The sequence below is a fragment of the Benincasa hispida genome, chromosome 3, assembly GCF_027475165.1.
Source record: "Benincasa hispida cultivar pf3 chromosome 3, pf3_genome.v1.1, whole genome shotgun sequence".
NCBI classification, from domain to species: domain Eukaryota; kingdom Viridiplantae; phylum Streptophyta; class Magnoliopsida; order Cucurbitales; family Cucurbitaceae; genus Benincasa; species Benincasa hispida.
Genome location: NC_143480.1, coordinates 16,666,591 through 16,682,967, shown reverse-complemented (window position 1 = coordinate 16,682,967; position 16,377 = coordinate 16,666,591). Strand labels below are relative to the sequence as shown.

Below are 16,377 nucleotides of genomic sequence, written 5' to 3'. Positions count from 1 at the left end.
GGTAACAAATAAGGATTTTAAAATAGTGCTTACCATAGCTAATCGGAGACAACATAACATATGAGTTAAAAAACTCTGTTGGGGCTCATGTTGGTAAATTAAGTCAAGGTTTTGAATATTCTTAAAAAAAAAAAAAAAAAATGAAGGGATTTTCAAAAACAAAAAAATGAAGGTAATGAATAGTAAAAATAGCAATTTAACCCCAACAAAAAGAAACAAGAAAAAAGAAAGTCGATTCACTCAAAGAAGAAGACGTTTCTTTCGATTGAAACGTTGAAACAAGAGCGATCTACCCGTAGACCGTAGATTGATACTTTTCTTCCGATTGAAACGTCGATAATTTGAAACAAACCTCCATTTTGGGTGGGAATGTTCGAGCTGTAAACAGGATGTCAAGATCTTTGACACTCAAAAGCACAGCAGCTACTGAAAATAGTCATTTTTTGATACGAAGATCCACTAACTCAGTGCCCCACGTTGTGCTGCCTTGAAAAGCAATCAATCGAAAAAGTCTTGAGACGACAAGTTGGGTTGAAGTTGAAACTCGGTTCAGACCGGTTCATCAATCCATATTCCATACCCATCTTATCTTCTTGCTTCCGGGTTTACAGTGAGCGGTGAAAAAGAGAAACAGAGATGGCGATGGGTAGCAACCATGGTGGTTCTGATTAAGAAATTTCAACACGCGCGTGGGTTTTCAATTGATTTGTTAATTTGGTGCTTACCCACTTGATTTTTTTTTATCAGTTTCAGCTTACATGGAAGATTCAAAATGGTAACGATCCACTTGAACTTCAATTCTGCAACTGTACCTGTCCCACGTTAATGAAAGCATTCGCGATTTTTCTTCCTTTTACATCTGGGTTTGTTTGTTTGTTTGTTTTGTTTAGTGGAGGTAGTTGAAGCGGCCGGGGATTGAAGCTCTGTGTATGAAGGAAGAATTTCTGAGTGCATTTAGCGATTCTAGCCCCTTGTTTTTGGTAAGGTATTTGTATTTAGTCAAAACCCATTTCGATTGTTTACTGTGTGTGCTTTGTTTCTTGTGTCAGTTTTTCTTGTTTTGCGGCGTTTGCTTCTTCTTCTTCGTTTAAACCGCTGGACTTGCGGTGGGTTTTGTAGCTTCAGTTTTCATGGCGGAAAGCTTAGAAGAGGTATATCTCCATGGCGATCTCGACCTTAAAATCTTCGAGGCGACCGAGTTGCCTAACATGGACATTGTATCTGAGCGTCTTCGTCGTTGCTTCACAGCCTGTGGTACTGTCAATTACTCTGCCATTAAATCCGTTGCAACCAACTCCCGTTCTGCTGCCGGCGAGGAGAAAGGCCACCGCGGCCGTGGAAAAATCATCACCAGCGATCCGTATGTTACCGTCCGGGTTCCTCAAGCCACCGTAGCTCGGACTCGCGTCATAAAGAATTCCCAGAATCCCTATTGGAACGAGCATTTCGTTATCCCTCTTGCACAGAAAATGGCCGAGTTGGAATTTCAGGTGAAAGACGACGATGTCTTTGGCGCTGAAGTTATGGGGACGGTTAAAATTCCTGCTCAGAAAATTGCCTCCGGTGAGAGAATTAGTGGGTGGTATCCGGTGCTTGGCTCAAATGGCAAGCCACCAAAGCCTGAGACTTCCCTCCGAATCGAAATGAAGTTCACCTCAGTGGAAGAAAATCCACTATATCGACATGGCATTGCTGGAGATCCCGAGCATAAGGGTGTGCGGCACACTTATTTTCCTGTGAGGAAAGGGAGCTCCATGAGATTGTACCAAGATGCTCATGTGCCTGATGGGCTGCTGCCGCAGATTGAATTGGATGGAGGGAATGTTTATAGACAAGAGAAATGTTGGGAGGATATTTGCTATGCTATATCAGAGGCTCATCATATGATTTATATTGTCGGTTGGTCGGTTTTTCATAAGGTGAAGCTGGTTAGAGAGCCAACCAGGCCGTTGCCGCGAGGTGGAGATTTGACTCTTGGTGATCTCCTCAAATACAAATCAGAAGAGGGTGTCCGAGTTTTGATGATGATTTGGGACGATAAGACTTCTCATGATAAGCTCTTCATCAACACGGTGAGATTTATGTACAACGCATAGTTAAGCGAATTCTTGTGAGGGCTAAAGTTATAATGATATTGCAGGAACTGCTTGTAACTCTTTATTATAAAAATGGCTTTGAAGAATTGATTCTAAAATGTAGTCATAATCGGTTGCAGGAAGGATTGATGCAGACACATGATGAGGAAACCAGAAAATTTTTCAAGCATTCTTCTGTGATCTGTGTGCTCTCACCGCGCTATCCAAGCGGCAAGCTAAGCTATGTGAAACAAAAGGTATTTGATGTGAAAGGGGAAAATGACGAGGTTATGATTTATGTTTATCACACAGTTAGAAATTCATGGCTGATTTTATTGTGACTATTCAATTTATTTTGCCTTTTCTTTCTAAAAAATGTCATGGGGTTTGTAAGGCTCTTGATTGGTTATTTTGGAGAGTCAATAATTGTACGGAATGACTTGCTTTGTGATTGACTATTTAATGGCAGGAAGTTGCTCATGTAATGTTCTTGTCCAGGTTGTAGGGACTGTCTTCACACACCATCAAAAGTGTGTCCTTGTTGATACACAGGGATATGGTAATAATAGAAAGATAACTGCTTTTCTTGGAGGTCTTGATCTCTGCGATGGTCGATACGATACACCTGAGCATCGATTGTTCCATGACCTTGACACAGTATTTAAGGATGATTTTCATAACCCTACAATTCCTGTGAGTGAAATTATACAACAACTTTACTTTAAAGTTAAATTTAATCACGTTTTTCCCATCTGGGTTAAGAACTTGAGACAATTGCCAATGTTTTGGTTCTTTATTTTTGGATGGAACACACTAGCCTGGAGCCAAAGCTCCTAGGCAACCATGGCATGACTTGCACTGTCGGATTGATGGGCCAGCTGCTTATGACTTGCTTATAAACTTTGAGCAACGTTGGAACAGAGCCACAAGATGGACAGAGTTTGGCCTACGGTGCAGGAGAATTACTCACTGGCACGATGCTTTAATAAAGATAGAGCGTATCTCGTGGATACTAAGCCCTCACGTAACTCTCTTAGAAGATGGTTCAATGAAAGTTCCAGACGATGACCCTAAAGTATATGTTTCAAAGGAAGAAGATCCTGAAAACTGGCATGTTCAGGTTGGAATTTTTACGACTTATGGACTTTTATAGGTTCTTTTATTGTGGCTTTCTTTTCTTTATACTAGTTATCATTATTGTTTGGCTTCATTTCTTTGTTAAAGCCTTCTCTTTCTTTCATTTTTAGATTTTCCGATCCATTGACTCTGGTTCAGTTAAAGGATTTCCAAAAGATGTCCATCTCGCCGAGTCGCAGGTTCTCAATTCACTACAGTTTCTTTTTCTCCCCATTTTGGATCAAAATTGAAGTTAATATGTCGTTTCCTTGTGGCTGCAGAACCTTGTTTGTGCAAAAAACCTGGCTATTGAGAAAAGCATTGAAATGGCATATATCCAAGCTATCAGATCGGCACAACATTTCGTCTATATCGAAAATCAGTATTTTATTGGATCATCGTATGGATGGCCCGGATATAAAAATGCAGGTCAGTTTCTTCCAAGTTCTGTTTCTTTGAAGTAGTTCACTTTGTTGCTTCTACCTTTGGGAGTATGATCTTATTTGTGGAATACGATATTAGTTTAAATTTTATTGTGGTACTTGAAATTTCAATTTTATTCTATTTTAATCCTCAAGTTCAATACCTATTTTAGTTTTAAACTTTTAAAATGTCTATTTTAGTTGCAACATATAAAGTAACTATTTTGACTCACACCAACATGTTAATATTCATACTCAAAGTAATGTTATACATTATGAAAATTCAAGGACCAATATAGAATAAATTTAACAATTCAAGGCCTAAACATTTTAAAAATTTAAGGGCCACAATGAAACCATCTTGAAAGTCTGAATACCTATTTTTTTTTTTTGGGTATGAAAACAACAACTTTCATTGCAAAAGAATGAAAGAATATAATACAAGGGCATACAAAAAAGACAAGCCAAAAAAAAAAGACAACCCCTCCCTAATGAAACGGTTTCCAGTTGAGTAAGATAATACCAAGCGAATAATTACAAAATGGCTTCGAAATTGAAGTCCAAATCGCAACGTGAAACCTCACTAAGGACCAAACCTCGCAAGGGTCCCTGTCCAAACCCTTAAACACCCTATTGTTTCTCTCACCCCAAATGTCCCACAATACAGTTCACACCCTAGCAGACCACAACAAACAACCTTTCTCTTTGAAGGGCGGCGGATGGAAGAGGAACTCCTCGATCATCGCACGAGTATCTCTTTGGCCAGCAATTTGTATGTCAAACTCTTGTAAGAAGCAGCTCCATAAAGACCTCACAAACTGGCAACCCCAAAGGTGATCCAGGATTTCCTCCACCTTCCGACAGAGAATACAACAAAAGGACCCGTTAACGAAGCCATCTTCCTGACAAGTCTGTCCAAAGTGTTCACAAGGCCAAGCAAAACTTACCAGGTAAAGAACTTTATTTTCTTTGGTATCTTAATCCTCCATACCACATCAAAGACCGACTCGCTAACAGGAGAGGGATCCAACAACACTCTAAAGAATGATTTACAAGAAAAGTCATCAATAGGATTGGGCTTCCACACACGAACATCCCTTCTCCCTTCTCTTAAGTTGCACCCTTCCAATAGAGAAAGAAAAGAGGCAACCTCCATCGTCTTCCTATTGGATAAACGACGACGAAAACCGAAAGAAAAGGACATAGAGCTCCCCGACCACACCAAAAAGTCAGAGATTGGGTGGTTTTTAAAGGAAGGCAAGTGATAAAGATGAGGAAAAGCGAAGCAAAGGGGCTGTCTCCAGCCCCCCAATCTTCCCAAAAATACGTTTCCTTACCATCCCCCACAATGTAATGAACCAAATGGGAGAATGAGGGAAGCTCGTTCACAATATCCTTCGAAGTGTTTTAATGTGTGCCTTTAACCCCCTTCACTGCCCATTCAAAAGGGTGAGTACCATGCTTACTCGCAATGATTCTATGCCACAAAGATTCGGGATCAAGGGCAAAACGCCAAAGTCACTTAGCCAACAAAGTTTTGTTACAAATCCTTAAACTGCCAAGCTCCAATCCACCCTGGTTTATAAAGCGCCCAACCACCTCCTAGCTAACCAAATGAGAACCCTTATGAATACCAATTTAAGGTATATACTATCGAAATGCAAAATAGTAAGTGACATTTTTTCATTTAATATGTCAAGATTTTATGCCTGGTTTTCTCATCTTCGCGTGCTGATAATATATTTTAAAAAAGATATATGTTTATCTCTGATTTTCTGATACTACTAAACTGTTAGGTCTTATTGACTTAACTTCAATGACCAAAATATAAATCTTCTTTCCAACTTTGCCCATCTATCTTTGCTGTCATATTTGGGTTCCAAGTTTATTGGGTCTGCAAATTCACTGCAAACTCTTTAAGTTTTATATTCACCAATCTATGTTACATATTTATGGGTTTATGGCATGAGCAGGGGCTGATCATCTCATTCCCATGGAGTTGGCCCTTAAGATTGCAAGCAAAATAAGAGCCAAGGAAAGATTTGTTGTATATATTGTCATACCAATGTGGCCCGAGGGAGATCCAAATAGCGGTCCCATGCAAGAGATCCTTTATTGGCAGGTAAATGGCTATATGAAAAAGAATCTAGATAGATTGAGAAATATTTTGAAATGTTGACCATAAGCTCGGGTTTCTACATTATCCATTGCCGAATGTGATGGACTAGTAACCATTAAACCAGTTGGCTAAGTAACAGTTAGAGTTGAGTTACAGGAGTTTTGTGTTAAAAAATGTACATGGCAATGAAAATATTTGATAATAATAAAACACTCCCAGAATGTTTGGGTTGTAAAAAATGTTGAATTATATTTATATGCTTGGATTCATATTAACTGCCAGTTTATGAAAACCGAGGGGCTGTTTTGTTTTGGATGGAGTTGGTTATTAAGTCAGTGGGTTATAATAGTCTGTGTTTGGGGTGCAACTATTTTAGTTTAGGTTATAATAGTTTGTGTATGGGGTGCAACTATTTTAATCTGGATTACAAAGGAGGAGAGAGGATGATTACGAAATAGTAAACTATCTGAAATGAGGGTTTTCAAAAAATTTTACTGCAGCTAGATGTGGTTTATAATAATTGGGAACTTCAACTATTATAATGGGAGCCCAAACATCGAGTGGACTGTAATAGCTCACCCCACCCAAGATAAGTTAGAGGCTCAAACGCCCCCTTAATGAGTATCATCAGATGAGCTTTATAAGTGTGAGTTTACGAACATAGGTTTGTGTAGAGATTAACAAACTTGTAATACATGATAAGCAAATCATGTACTAATTATAGGCTTAGCTTAGCCTTTTAATTTTTTTTAGAGAGCACGAACCTATTTCATGAGCCAAGCAACCGTAATATTGATGTCATGTTCAATTTTGTACTTGATTATTGCAGGGACAAACGATGCAAATGATGTATGACATCGTTGCGAGTGAACTGAAGTCATCAGAGCAACCAGATTTGCACCCTCTAGACTTTCTAAATTTTTACTGCCTTGGGAAACGGGAAGAAATTCCTGAGAATGGGCCGACCATTGACAATTCAACGGTAACTTTTCAAAAAGAATCTGTCTACAAAAATTCATGTGGTTAATGTTGAGTTTTTCCCTTTCTTGACACCTATTAGCCATTTGTGACAATAAGTATAGGAGTTGGTCCTCATCTTGTTGTGACTGCAAGTTTCATAATTATCAAGGATGTGTTTGGGGCAATGACTATCATAAGACTATAATAACCACCTCTTGTTACAATAAATACTATTTTGTAGACTTCAATTAGCTACCGTCAACACTATTTCAAAACTTCCTTTTATTATAGTATTTACTATTTACTACAGTTTTTACCATTTTACATTCATCATTTTTTTATTCTTTGTTACAGTATTTACTATTTGCTTCTTAAACTAAAATAGTTTACATTGTAAACACATACTATTATAACTCAAACTAAAATAATCTACATCTCAAACACAAACTATTATAACTCAACTATAATAACTTATAATTATAATAATCAACTCCTTGCCCCAAACATCCCCCAAGTCTTTTGAAAATTTCTAAGGAGTCTAAAAGTTATTCATAGTTCAGAACCTCCCTGGTCATTCAATTAAGTTCTTAATCTAAATCTACCCTGTGAAATTAATATTCAAATACAACGACATTTAATCAATGTTTAAATGATTAAAAGTAAAGCATTAGGCATATAATTGCATGAATGAAATAAAGCAATAAAGTCGATCAAATCCTTGAATCATACAATTCAATGGCTAAATCTATCCCTAAGATATTGCGATTTAGCCAACCATATTCAGACAACAATTTTCTGTGGTGTGATATCTCTTTAATGATTTTCTTTCAAATTCTTCAAATCTTCTTCTTGTCACTTGGGTCCTTCAATTTTTCATCAATTAATCTCATTTTCTTGATGAAAACCCTTTACTCCATGAAGTTCTAAATGCTTGATTTCTGCACGATAAACAATTGTGTGCTTTAAATTGGCCAATTAAACATAAAAAACTAACAATTGTTACCTAGAAATATCTAGCATCGAAAACATTATTTCCACAAGTCAGTCGCCCTGCACGGTGGAGGGGGTGGGGCAGTGAGCAGCAACGTTGGCAGATTTTAATAGCCAGACCTGCCATAAGTTATGTTGTCTGATTTATTTGTGTCATTCGTTTCTGTTAATAGTGAAATTTGATCTGTCTATTTAAATGTTAATGGATGTATTTGTTTGTTTTGTTCTTTACCAGATGGAGTATCAGTACTTTCAATCCCAATCTAAGAGATCAATGTAGTTTATCTTTCAAAAAGCAAAATTGTTTTCGTCAGTTTCATTTGAATCTAATATAAATTTCTGCTATAGAAATTCGTAGTTTCACTCTTATGTTAAAAAAAGTATAGAAGTTTTGCAGAAAGTCAATGCTGGTCATAACCTTGATTCTATTTTTTTATCGAATATTTATATGTGTTTCAGGCATGTAATTCACTAAAAAATCGACGGTTTATGATTTACGTGCATGCCAAAGGGATGATAGTAGATGATGAATATGTAATTATTGGGTCTGCAAATATTAACCAAAGATCTATGGCTGGAACAAAGGATACTGAGATAGCCACGGGTGCATATCAGCCACATCACACGTGGGTAAAGGAAAAGAAACACCCACATGGTCAGGTTAGGCCTTTTTCGCTTCCTCTCGTTTGACCTTGTTGTCAATTTCTTTTTGTTACTTTTCCTCTCCTAACTCAAGAACTCATAGAGAAATGAAGCATATTGCTCTGTATAACTTAGCACTAAACCAACATCAATTTGTTACAGGGGTTATTCTCCCTTTTTGCTAAATTGATTTTTCTCATCATTGATATTCTCCCTCTTTGCCAAATTGATTTTTGTCATTGTTGTTGAGTCATTCGCTAAAACAACTATTTTGTTCGACATGCTTGCATATGCATACATATACATATAGCATTTCATTAGCTCTTGCTGTACAGATTTATGGATACAGAATGTCGTTGTGGAGAGAGCATCTTGGAATGCTCAATCCGTGTTTCGAGGAGCCAGAAACTTTGGAATGTGTAAGAAAAGTCAATGGGATTGCTGAGGATAACTGGACCAGATTCGCAGCCGATGAATTCACGACATTGCAGGGCCACCTTCTCAGATATCCGTTGCTCGTAGACAGAGACGGAAAAGTCAACCCTCTGCCTGGACATGAAAACTTCCCTGATGTAGGGGGGAAGATAATAGGGTCTCATTCAACTGCAATTCCTGATGTTGTGACCACATAATCTCATTCTTGTAACATCAATGGGTCCTTTTTGCAAGTTTGGCCTTAGGCTCTGTAAATTTCATGGCGAACTAAGGTAGTTGTCATTGGAAGAATCAACCCTCTCAATCTGGTGCCGAACCGGTCGAACCTGCAGTATAAGGATGAGAGTTGATCACTTACTAGTTACTTGTCAGTAGGTAAGTTTACCGTCCAAAAATAGTGAAAATTACATAGCTTTTTTTCTTTCTTTTGTTTTCTTTAGGCTGCATTTTCTTTGTGGTTGGTGGGACTTTCTTCCTTATTCCTTGATGCTTAAATGTATTTATTGTGTGGAGTTGATTTCTGAATGTGCAGTATAAGGATGTTGTGGGATATCATTCATTTTCCTTCAAATAAAGTTTCAAATTGTTGTTTGATTATATTTGTTTGGGAATGAGAGCAATTCTTCCATTGTTTACACTGGAATGTATCAAATTAAAAAGTTTGATTTTCATATAACTTTAAATTAGAGAAAAATTCACTCTAAATATATTCATTTTAATTCTAAATTTTCAATTTCATCCAACAAACAAATAGGACAAGAAGGAGAAAGTGAGTAAGAATGAGGACAAGAGCCAACAAGCGAGCAAGAACCATATGATAGAAGTGAACTAAAATAAGAACGAGAAAGTGAACTACAACTAGAATAAGAATGAGAAAGTGAGTTAGAACTATAACTAAAACAAGAAAATAAAAAAGTAATTTCATTAAAGGTTGGGTGACTCCAGAAAAAGGTTAGAAAGTTTTATTTTGAAAAAAAAACCAACAAAATTTAATTTCTTAAAAAAAAAAAAAAGTCATCTATATAACAATTATAAAAATTGATGATATGAGAGTTAGAGATAAATTCAACTTTATGAAATGAAAACTACTTGGATGCATCCTGATTCCCGACCTATATCTATATTTGTGCAGTCCTAATTTTTATTGGGTTGTATGTCTTAAAACTTGTAGTTTGTAATGTTAAATATTTTCTATTATTAATAAATATGTTATTGACATTTATTCAATAAAATTGTAGTTGAATAGGTAAATTGTACTTGTATAGACTAAATCCAATAATATAAGATCCATGACTACATGAATAGTTGAACTTTATGTGGAGACATGGAGATAGATCAAGTTCGAGTAAATAGTCAAAACGGTCTATAGTATATGAATAAGGTTTGGTATCTTAATATGGTAATACTATCGGACGCGATCCACTTTGTAGATGGTACAAACAATGTGATTTTGAATTGTTCGTGTAGAGACATGCGAGTGGAGACATCCTATGCTATGAGTTTGTATAAGACCAGGACCAAGAAATAAGTCACTTTTGTTTACTGTATAATATACTGACTGTTTCAAATTAATGACCTAGGTAACTCAACCTGAATCTTGAGTTAACTATGAACTTTTGTTTATTCGGGATTATCCTTAGATTTGCATAGGTGAGAGTTGGCTCAACAACACCGGCTAAACCTACCATTTCAGGGGTAAGACCGAGGTGTAGATACCTGGGGAACATAGGGTGCAAGATGAAAATTCCCTTATACCTGATTTAGGAATAGTAGAGAGATTGTTCTCTTAATTACTAATTTCAGATCTTGAACAAGGGGCCCCACTCTCTCATTGGCCTGAGAGAGACTCGGTATAGTGATTGGATCACAGACCAATTGTTCATTAAATGATCAATGAGACTTAAGGAGCAAAATATAATTTTGGGGTAAAACAACTTTAGATATAGTCGTTATTACAAACAACTCATGAAAGGTCGACTTACAGATTATGGTTAAATCAAGTGACCAGAAATATATCTACAGTGAGGAGAATGCAATTGGTGTGTATCGGTAGTTAACGAATATTGATTGATTTGGTTTAAAGAGTTTAGCCAATTATTCTCAAATCTTTGGAGCTTCTGTAGGTCCACAAGGTCCCTCGTAAAAGATTAAACCTTGGATTAAAATATTTTCAATTTGAAGTGCTCAAAATTCAATTTAAAGTTTGAATATTGAAGTGTTCAATTTCAATTTAAGGTTTGCACATTTATATTTGATATAATTAAACGTTTAATTTTGTTGAAATTAAACATAATTGGAAATTTCAATATATTTAAATATTGATTACATGAATATGACTTCATGTTTCAACTAGGTTTTTTTTTAATTAATTTAATATGTGATATTAAATTATTATTTATTTATTTAATTAAATTTGTTTAAGTAATTATTTAAATTAAATCAATTTCAAATTAAAATTTTAATTTTAGAAATTGAATTTTTGTTTAATTTAATTAAGTTATTATTAAATTAAATTAAGTTTGAAAATGAGTTTTAGTGGATTTAAGTGTTAGATTTTTTAGTGGATTTTTCCCTAAATCAACACATACACCACTTACTCTAATGCCATCTGAAGTGTCAAATGGGTGAAAGAATTAGTGCTTGCATGTTTATGTAGAATAAATACATCAAAATTTTAAATTGGAGTGGATGAAATTCTGAAATAAATGAAATTTCTAAAAAATTATTCGAGCTCTCAAATCCTTTCAAAACTACTTTCAATTCCCTCTTAATTCAGAGTTTCACAATCCAAGACCGAGAATAGTAGAGAAGATTCTCTCGGTGGTTTACTATAAATTTGAAGGTCAAATTCGTGGAGAGTAGAAGGATTGTGAAATTTTTCAAAAGTAATGAACTGAAACTCTTGTATGTGAAAAATTGGTTTTAAGCATGCTTGTAACTCAAATTAAGTGTAATTAGAGTGCTTAATGATTCTATTTGCTTCCGCTTCGTGCATGTTTACTCCATCAATTCTCCAGTCACAAGTTATCATGTGATAAATTTTTATTTTCATTTTTAAAAATATTTATTCTTTTTTATTAAAACGATGCATGAAATAAGTACATCCAAATATTAGTCGAAATGAAATTTGATAATTAAAAATATTTAAGTGCCTTAAAGCTTCATCGACTTTCATGCTATCCCCTTTGATAAAAATAATAATAATAATAATAATAATAATAATAATATATTTTCTAGGAGAACAAAAGTTTATCACGCAACATCTCGTGAATATGACGAATCATAAGCGAGAGTGCACGATAAGTATAGAATGTACACAATGTACTGAATAATTCTTTTAAAAAACAATGCGAAAAAAATTGTTCTCACGAACCCAATAAAGTCTCTCTCCTCGCATAAGTCACGACGGCGAGTTTGCGACTGCTGTGGCTCGTGGAGAGGCCGTCTTCAGAAACCCTAAAACTCCTGTTTGTCTCCGTACTGTTCTTCTTCTTTTGGTGGCCGCCGTTCTTGTTTTGATCTCACTGTGAAATATGGTAAAGCTTCTCTTCTTATCCATTTCTATTTATCTTTCCTTGGTTATCTTTGTTTTTATTTGATCGATAAAAGGTTTAATAACCGAACGCTTCTGATTCTGCGCAGGCTGATTCTCATCGCAAAAGGTGAGCTTACAAAACGCTTTGTTGAGATTATTTGTTTTCTTATGGTTGACGATCTCGGGATTTTCTGAACCTAGGGCACAGAGATGTATTGTGTTGCAGCATTCTCGATCTTCTGTACCGTTCAACTTTCGAGTTAACTTTTTGTCATGAGATTTCGAATAACTAAATTTAACCTTCCATTAAAGAAGTTACTAGTCCAGGAGCCGTGAACATCTTTAGAAGAATCTTGTTTTGTTCATTTCAGGTGTCTGGTACTAGTGTAAAGGGCCGACCATCTTCTTGAAATCAAATTCATAACTGTATTTGTTTTAGGGTAGTAGTAGTTGGTTATGATGTTTGTTGATCTCTGTAAAATCATTTTGGTTGGAAAAAGTGACGAGATCATGCGTCATCTTGTTTTCTTAGGGACTCCTAAAAGGTAGTAATCAAGAAATCAAATTAAAAAAAATTCATTGTTAGCTATTGTTTCTATGCTGAAGGTTGAGAGTTTTGGATATAAAAAATTTGAAGTTCTTATAGAGTTCTGAATTGGGTCGAGAGCCATGTTAAATCACTTTGGTCACTTGAACATGTACCCATAGTTTTCATTTTAAAATTTGTGCTGTTGATGATTGAGCTGGGAATAATTTCTGGTGATCGAACTTCCCTTGTTCTGTTGGTTTTCTTTTTCTCATTTTGACCATATTAATTTATTGGATTCACAAACTTGTTGAGGCGGCAACTTCACATTAATGATTAAGGATCAATTGATGCATGACTGAAAGAGATTACGTATTTTCTACAATATATATCTTGGCAGTTTGAACATATAGAACATTCCATTTTCTTTAGAATATCCTCATTTTAGTAATTCTAATGCCTGTAGATCGTTAGTGTTTGTATTACTTATGGTTGCAAGTGATACAGGTACTCTCGATCTCCTTCCCCCTGGAGAGCTCCTTCAAGATCAAGATCTAGATCTAGATCACGATCTAGGCCCAGGTCCAGGTCCAGATCATGGTCAAGGCCAAGATCCCCAAGTCGTGGAAGGTTGGTTTTGATTGATCTTTATTACTTGGATTTATTGAGAGTAAAAACTACTTTTATGTTTGTGAACTTTGGTATCTTAGAACCCTGTTCTTATGGTCACACATGTTGTACTTGATTCAGATCAAGGTCCAGAAGTCGTGGGAGGTGTGTTTCTTCAGCTGGAACTCTGGACAAAAATAATCAACACTCTGTTTCAGTACTTAATTGGGTCTATTCATGCTTCTGTTGCATCTATTGTTAGTGGTTTGATTCTCCTTGGTAACATTTTTAGCTTCTTCCAGGGATCATGCCCACAACCCTGGGAATACGCTTTATGTCACTGGTCTATCTACAAGGGTCACTGAAAGAGACCTTGAAGAGCACTTTTCCAAGGAGGGGAAGGTTAGCTTCGGAATCCTAATTACTTAGAGTGCAGTCAATTGCATGATTGTTTGAGAGATCCGTACTTTGTCCATGACCTTGAAACAAGTGATTTAGCGTAAAATATGATCATATTTATTGTGTTTTTTAATTAAAAAATGTGTATGTAGTATTTCTTGAATTCAAAAGACACTAAAATAGAAATTGGGTAGATTCCAAATGGCTTCAAGTTTGGTGCATTCATAATATCCCATTGTATTGAAAGAGGGAAATTGGATTAGACACCAAAGGTCCTAAAGTTCTGCAATTACTTGTTTTCTTAGTCATGGCGTAGTCCATTTTTTCTTTCTTTTGTAATACTTTTTATATTTGCAGGTAGCTTCTTGCTTCCTTGTGGTTGAACCTCGAACACGGATTTCCCGTGGTTTTGCATTTGTTACTATGGACAATGTTGATGATGCTAATCGGTGTGTCAAGCACCTCAACCAGTCAATTCTAGAAGGTCGATATATAACGGTGGAGAAGGTACTATGATTATTCTGCTGTGGATAGCATTCAAGAAATTTGATTGTTTGGTATTTTTCTCTTAACTTGGAGGTTTTCTGGTTATATTCAGAACAAGTTTGTGTCAGCCATGTTGGCAGCAATCAAAGATGATGACATCCATGTCAACTTTAGTGAAACAGCTTGGTCAATGACAAGCTTAAACAACAGATTTCAAATGCGCCTGATCAACTAAACATATCAACTATATTGCCCAACAACTTTTCTTCATCAGCATTCACTTTCAACACAACTAACCAACGGACATTATCAAGAACTTTCTAATCAGGCTTTATGGTATTTCATGCCTAGCATTAGTAAATTTTTCCCGACTCCTGATATCAAGTGCATCCTTTTTTGGTGGCCAGTTTCCCCCTATGAATATTTCTTATGAATGATTCTCTGCCAACGATTTCAAAACTAGTTTTTGGATAAAGTGCTCATCTGGAAAACTATAACAACGATATAACCTTTTAATTTAGATTGGACTGGGACTTAGGTTAATAAAAGAAATGAGATGACACATTTTTTGTCTTTCAGTCACGGAGGAAACGGCCAAGAACTCCAACACCAGGACACTATTTGGGGTTGAAAAGCACCAGAGACGCCGGTAAGCGTAACCTATCAATTTATTTGCAATGACCGTTTTCTTTTCACATATTTTGTGCTTTGCAATTTACTTACACATTTTGTTGCTTCTTGTATTAGGCTACCGTGGTGATCGAGGTAGTAGGTATCGTGGTGGTGGCTCCTTCCGTGATGACTACGGGTATCGTCGGTCTCCGAGACGCTCGCCATATCGGGGGGCTCGAGAGTACTCCCCCCCTAGACACTCCCCTCCTTATGGTGGGAGATCAAGGAGGGATCACTCGAGGTCACCTCCATACACTCCTCCTCCTTACGGTGGTAGCCCGGATAGGAGGTATCCTCGTGGCTCTAGGTGAGGCCCCATTTTATAATGTACTTTTGCGGGTTGCTGTTAGTTAAGATCACGGTGGATGGTGCGTGTACTCGAATGTTTGTCTCTGCTGTTAGTTAGTTGTAAGCAGCCCAACTGGCCGAATGTTATCATCATATTGCTCTTTTAGTGTTCGGTGTTCTGACTTTGTTCTACTGAACAGTATTGTTATAAATAATTGGTCTTTGTCTTTTGAATGTCCCCCCCCCCCGCGTTCTGGAAAAAATGAGTGAACTTCCGCCTTCTGTCATCAATAGGGTTTATTTGACAAGATGTTTAAAGTAGTTTCGTTTTCCCCAACTATTTAAAGCTTTTTTTTTAATAACAGTATTGTAGAAAAGAAAGGGGATACTCAACTAATATGGAAAAATTCACTCTAAATTTTGGAGTTGTATTATTTCAAACCTCGAACTAATAATGGCATTGTAACTTCAAACTACCTTCTGTCAAGATTTCATTTTAAAATGGACAATTGACATTTTTCACGTGTTGAAGACTTCTTTTAAGTGATTATCATATGGGGTGTAGATTGATTTGCATTTGACAGTTTCGGGTATAAATGGATTATTTTTGGTAAAAAATGTCAAAGTATTTATATAAAAATAGCAACAAAAAAAATATTGTCAGATTTTTATTATTATTCATATGTCTGTATCATCTTTTGAAATTTTCATTTTCTATAAATAGTTTTTCCTATTTCTCTTAATTGTTTCCTTTTTTTTATTATTATTATTGGAAAAGAAATTATTTAGTTATTTAAACATTAATAATTTGTCAGATAATTGTATTTATGCATGTAATTCTATAATTCAGGAAGGCTTCAATTTTTTGTTTAATAAATTAAATATTCTTTAATCGCAAGATAAATTTCTGAACTTTGTGGTTTGTGTATGTGGCCTCAATTTCTTTTGGAAGTCTCAACTTTTCATTTTATGCCTATTAGGTATGGAATATTAAACTTTCAATTTTGTATTTGGTAGATTTGTAAATTTTTTATCTTGTAAGTTTAGGGACTATTTGTAATTTTAAAAGTTTAGAGATTAAATTAAGACAAACTTTAGAATAT

The 16,377-nt window shown here is 35.8% G+C and overlaps 2 protein-coding genes across 3 annotated transcripts; both read left to right on the top strand.

The window, feature by feature from the left end:
- The first annotated feature begins 233 nt into the window (after nucleotides 1-233).
- Nucleotides 234-9,356, top strand: PLDDELTA (phospholipase D delta). Of its 2 annotated transcripts, none has more exons than XM_039025973.2 (12): nucleotides 234-775; nucleotides 891-980; nucleotides 1,120-2,072; nucleotides 2,216-2,332; nucleotides 2,574-2,768; nucleotides 2,893-3,195; nucleotides 3,323-3,391; nucleotides 3,473-3,620; nucleotides 5,587-5,735; nucleotides 6,562-6,714; nucleotides 8,142-8,342; nucleotides 8,660-9,356. In XM_039025973.2, exons 3-12 carry the CDS (start codon nucleotides 1,131-1,133, stop codon nucleotides 8,954-8,956), a joined length of 2,574 nt encoding a protein of 857 aa, XP_038881901.1. In that variant the 5' UTR covers nucleotides 234-775; nucleotides 891-980; nucleotides 1,120-1,130; the 3' UTR covers nucleotides 8,957-9,356. The 2 variants fall into 2 exon arrangements, with proteins under 2 accessions (XP_038881901.1, XP_038881904.1); XM_039025976.2 differs by having other exon boundaries at nucleotides 248-775; nucleotides 1,050-2,072.
- Nucleotides 9,357-12,089: 2,733 nt separating this feature from the next.
- Nucleotides 12,090-15,502, top strand: LOC120073250 (RNA-binding (RRM/RBD/RNP motifs) family protein). The gene is made up of 8 exons (XM_039025983.2): nucleotides 12,090-12,295; nucleotides 12,402-12,421; nucleotides 13,328-13,450; nucleotides 13,571-13,594; nucleotides 13,732-13,831; nucleotides 14,186-14,335; nucleotides 14,894-14,963; nucleotides 15,062-15,502. Exons 1-8 carry the CDS (start codon nucleotides 12,293-12,295, stop codon nucleotides 15,295-15,297), a joined length of 726 nt encoding a protein of 241 aa, XP_038881911.1. The 5' UTR covers nucleotides 12,090-12,292; the 3' UTR covers nucleotides 15,298-15,502.
- The last annotated feature ends 875 nt before the right edge of the window (nucleotides 15,503-16,377 follow it).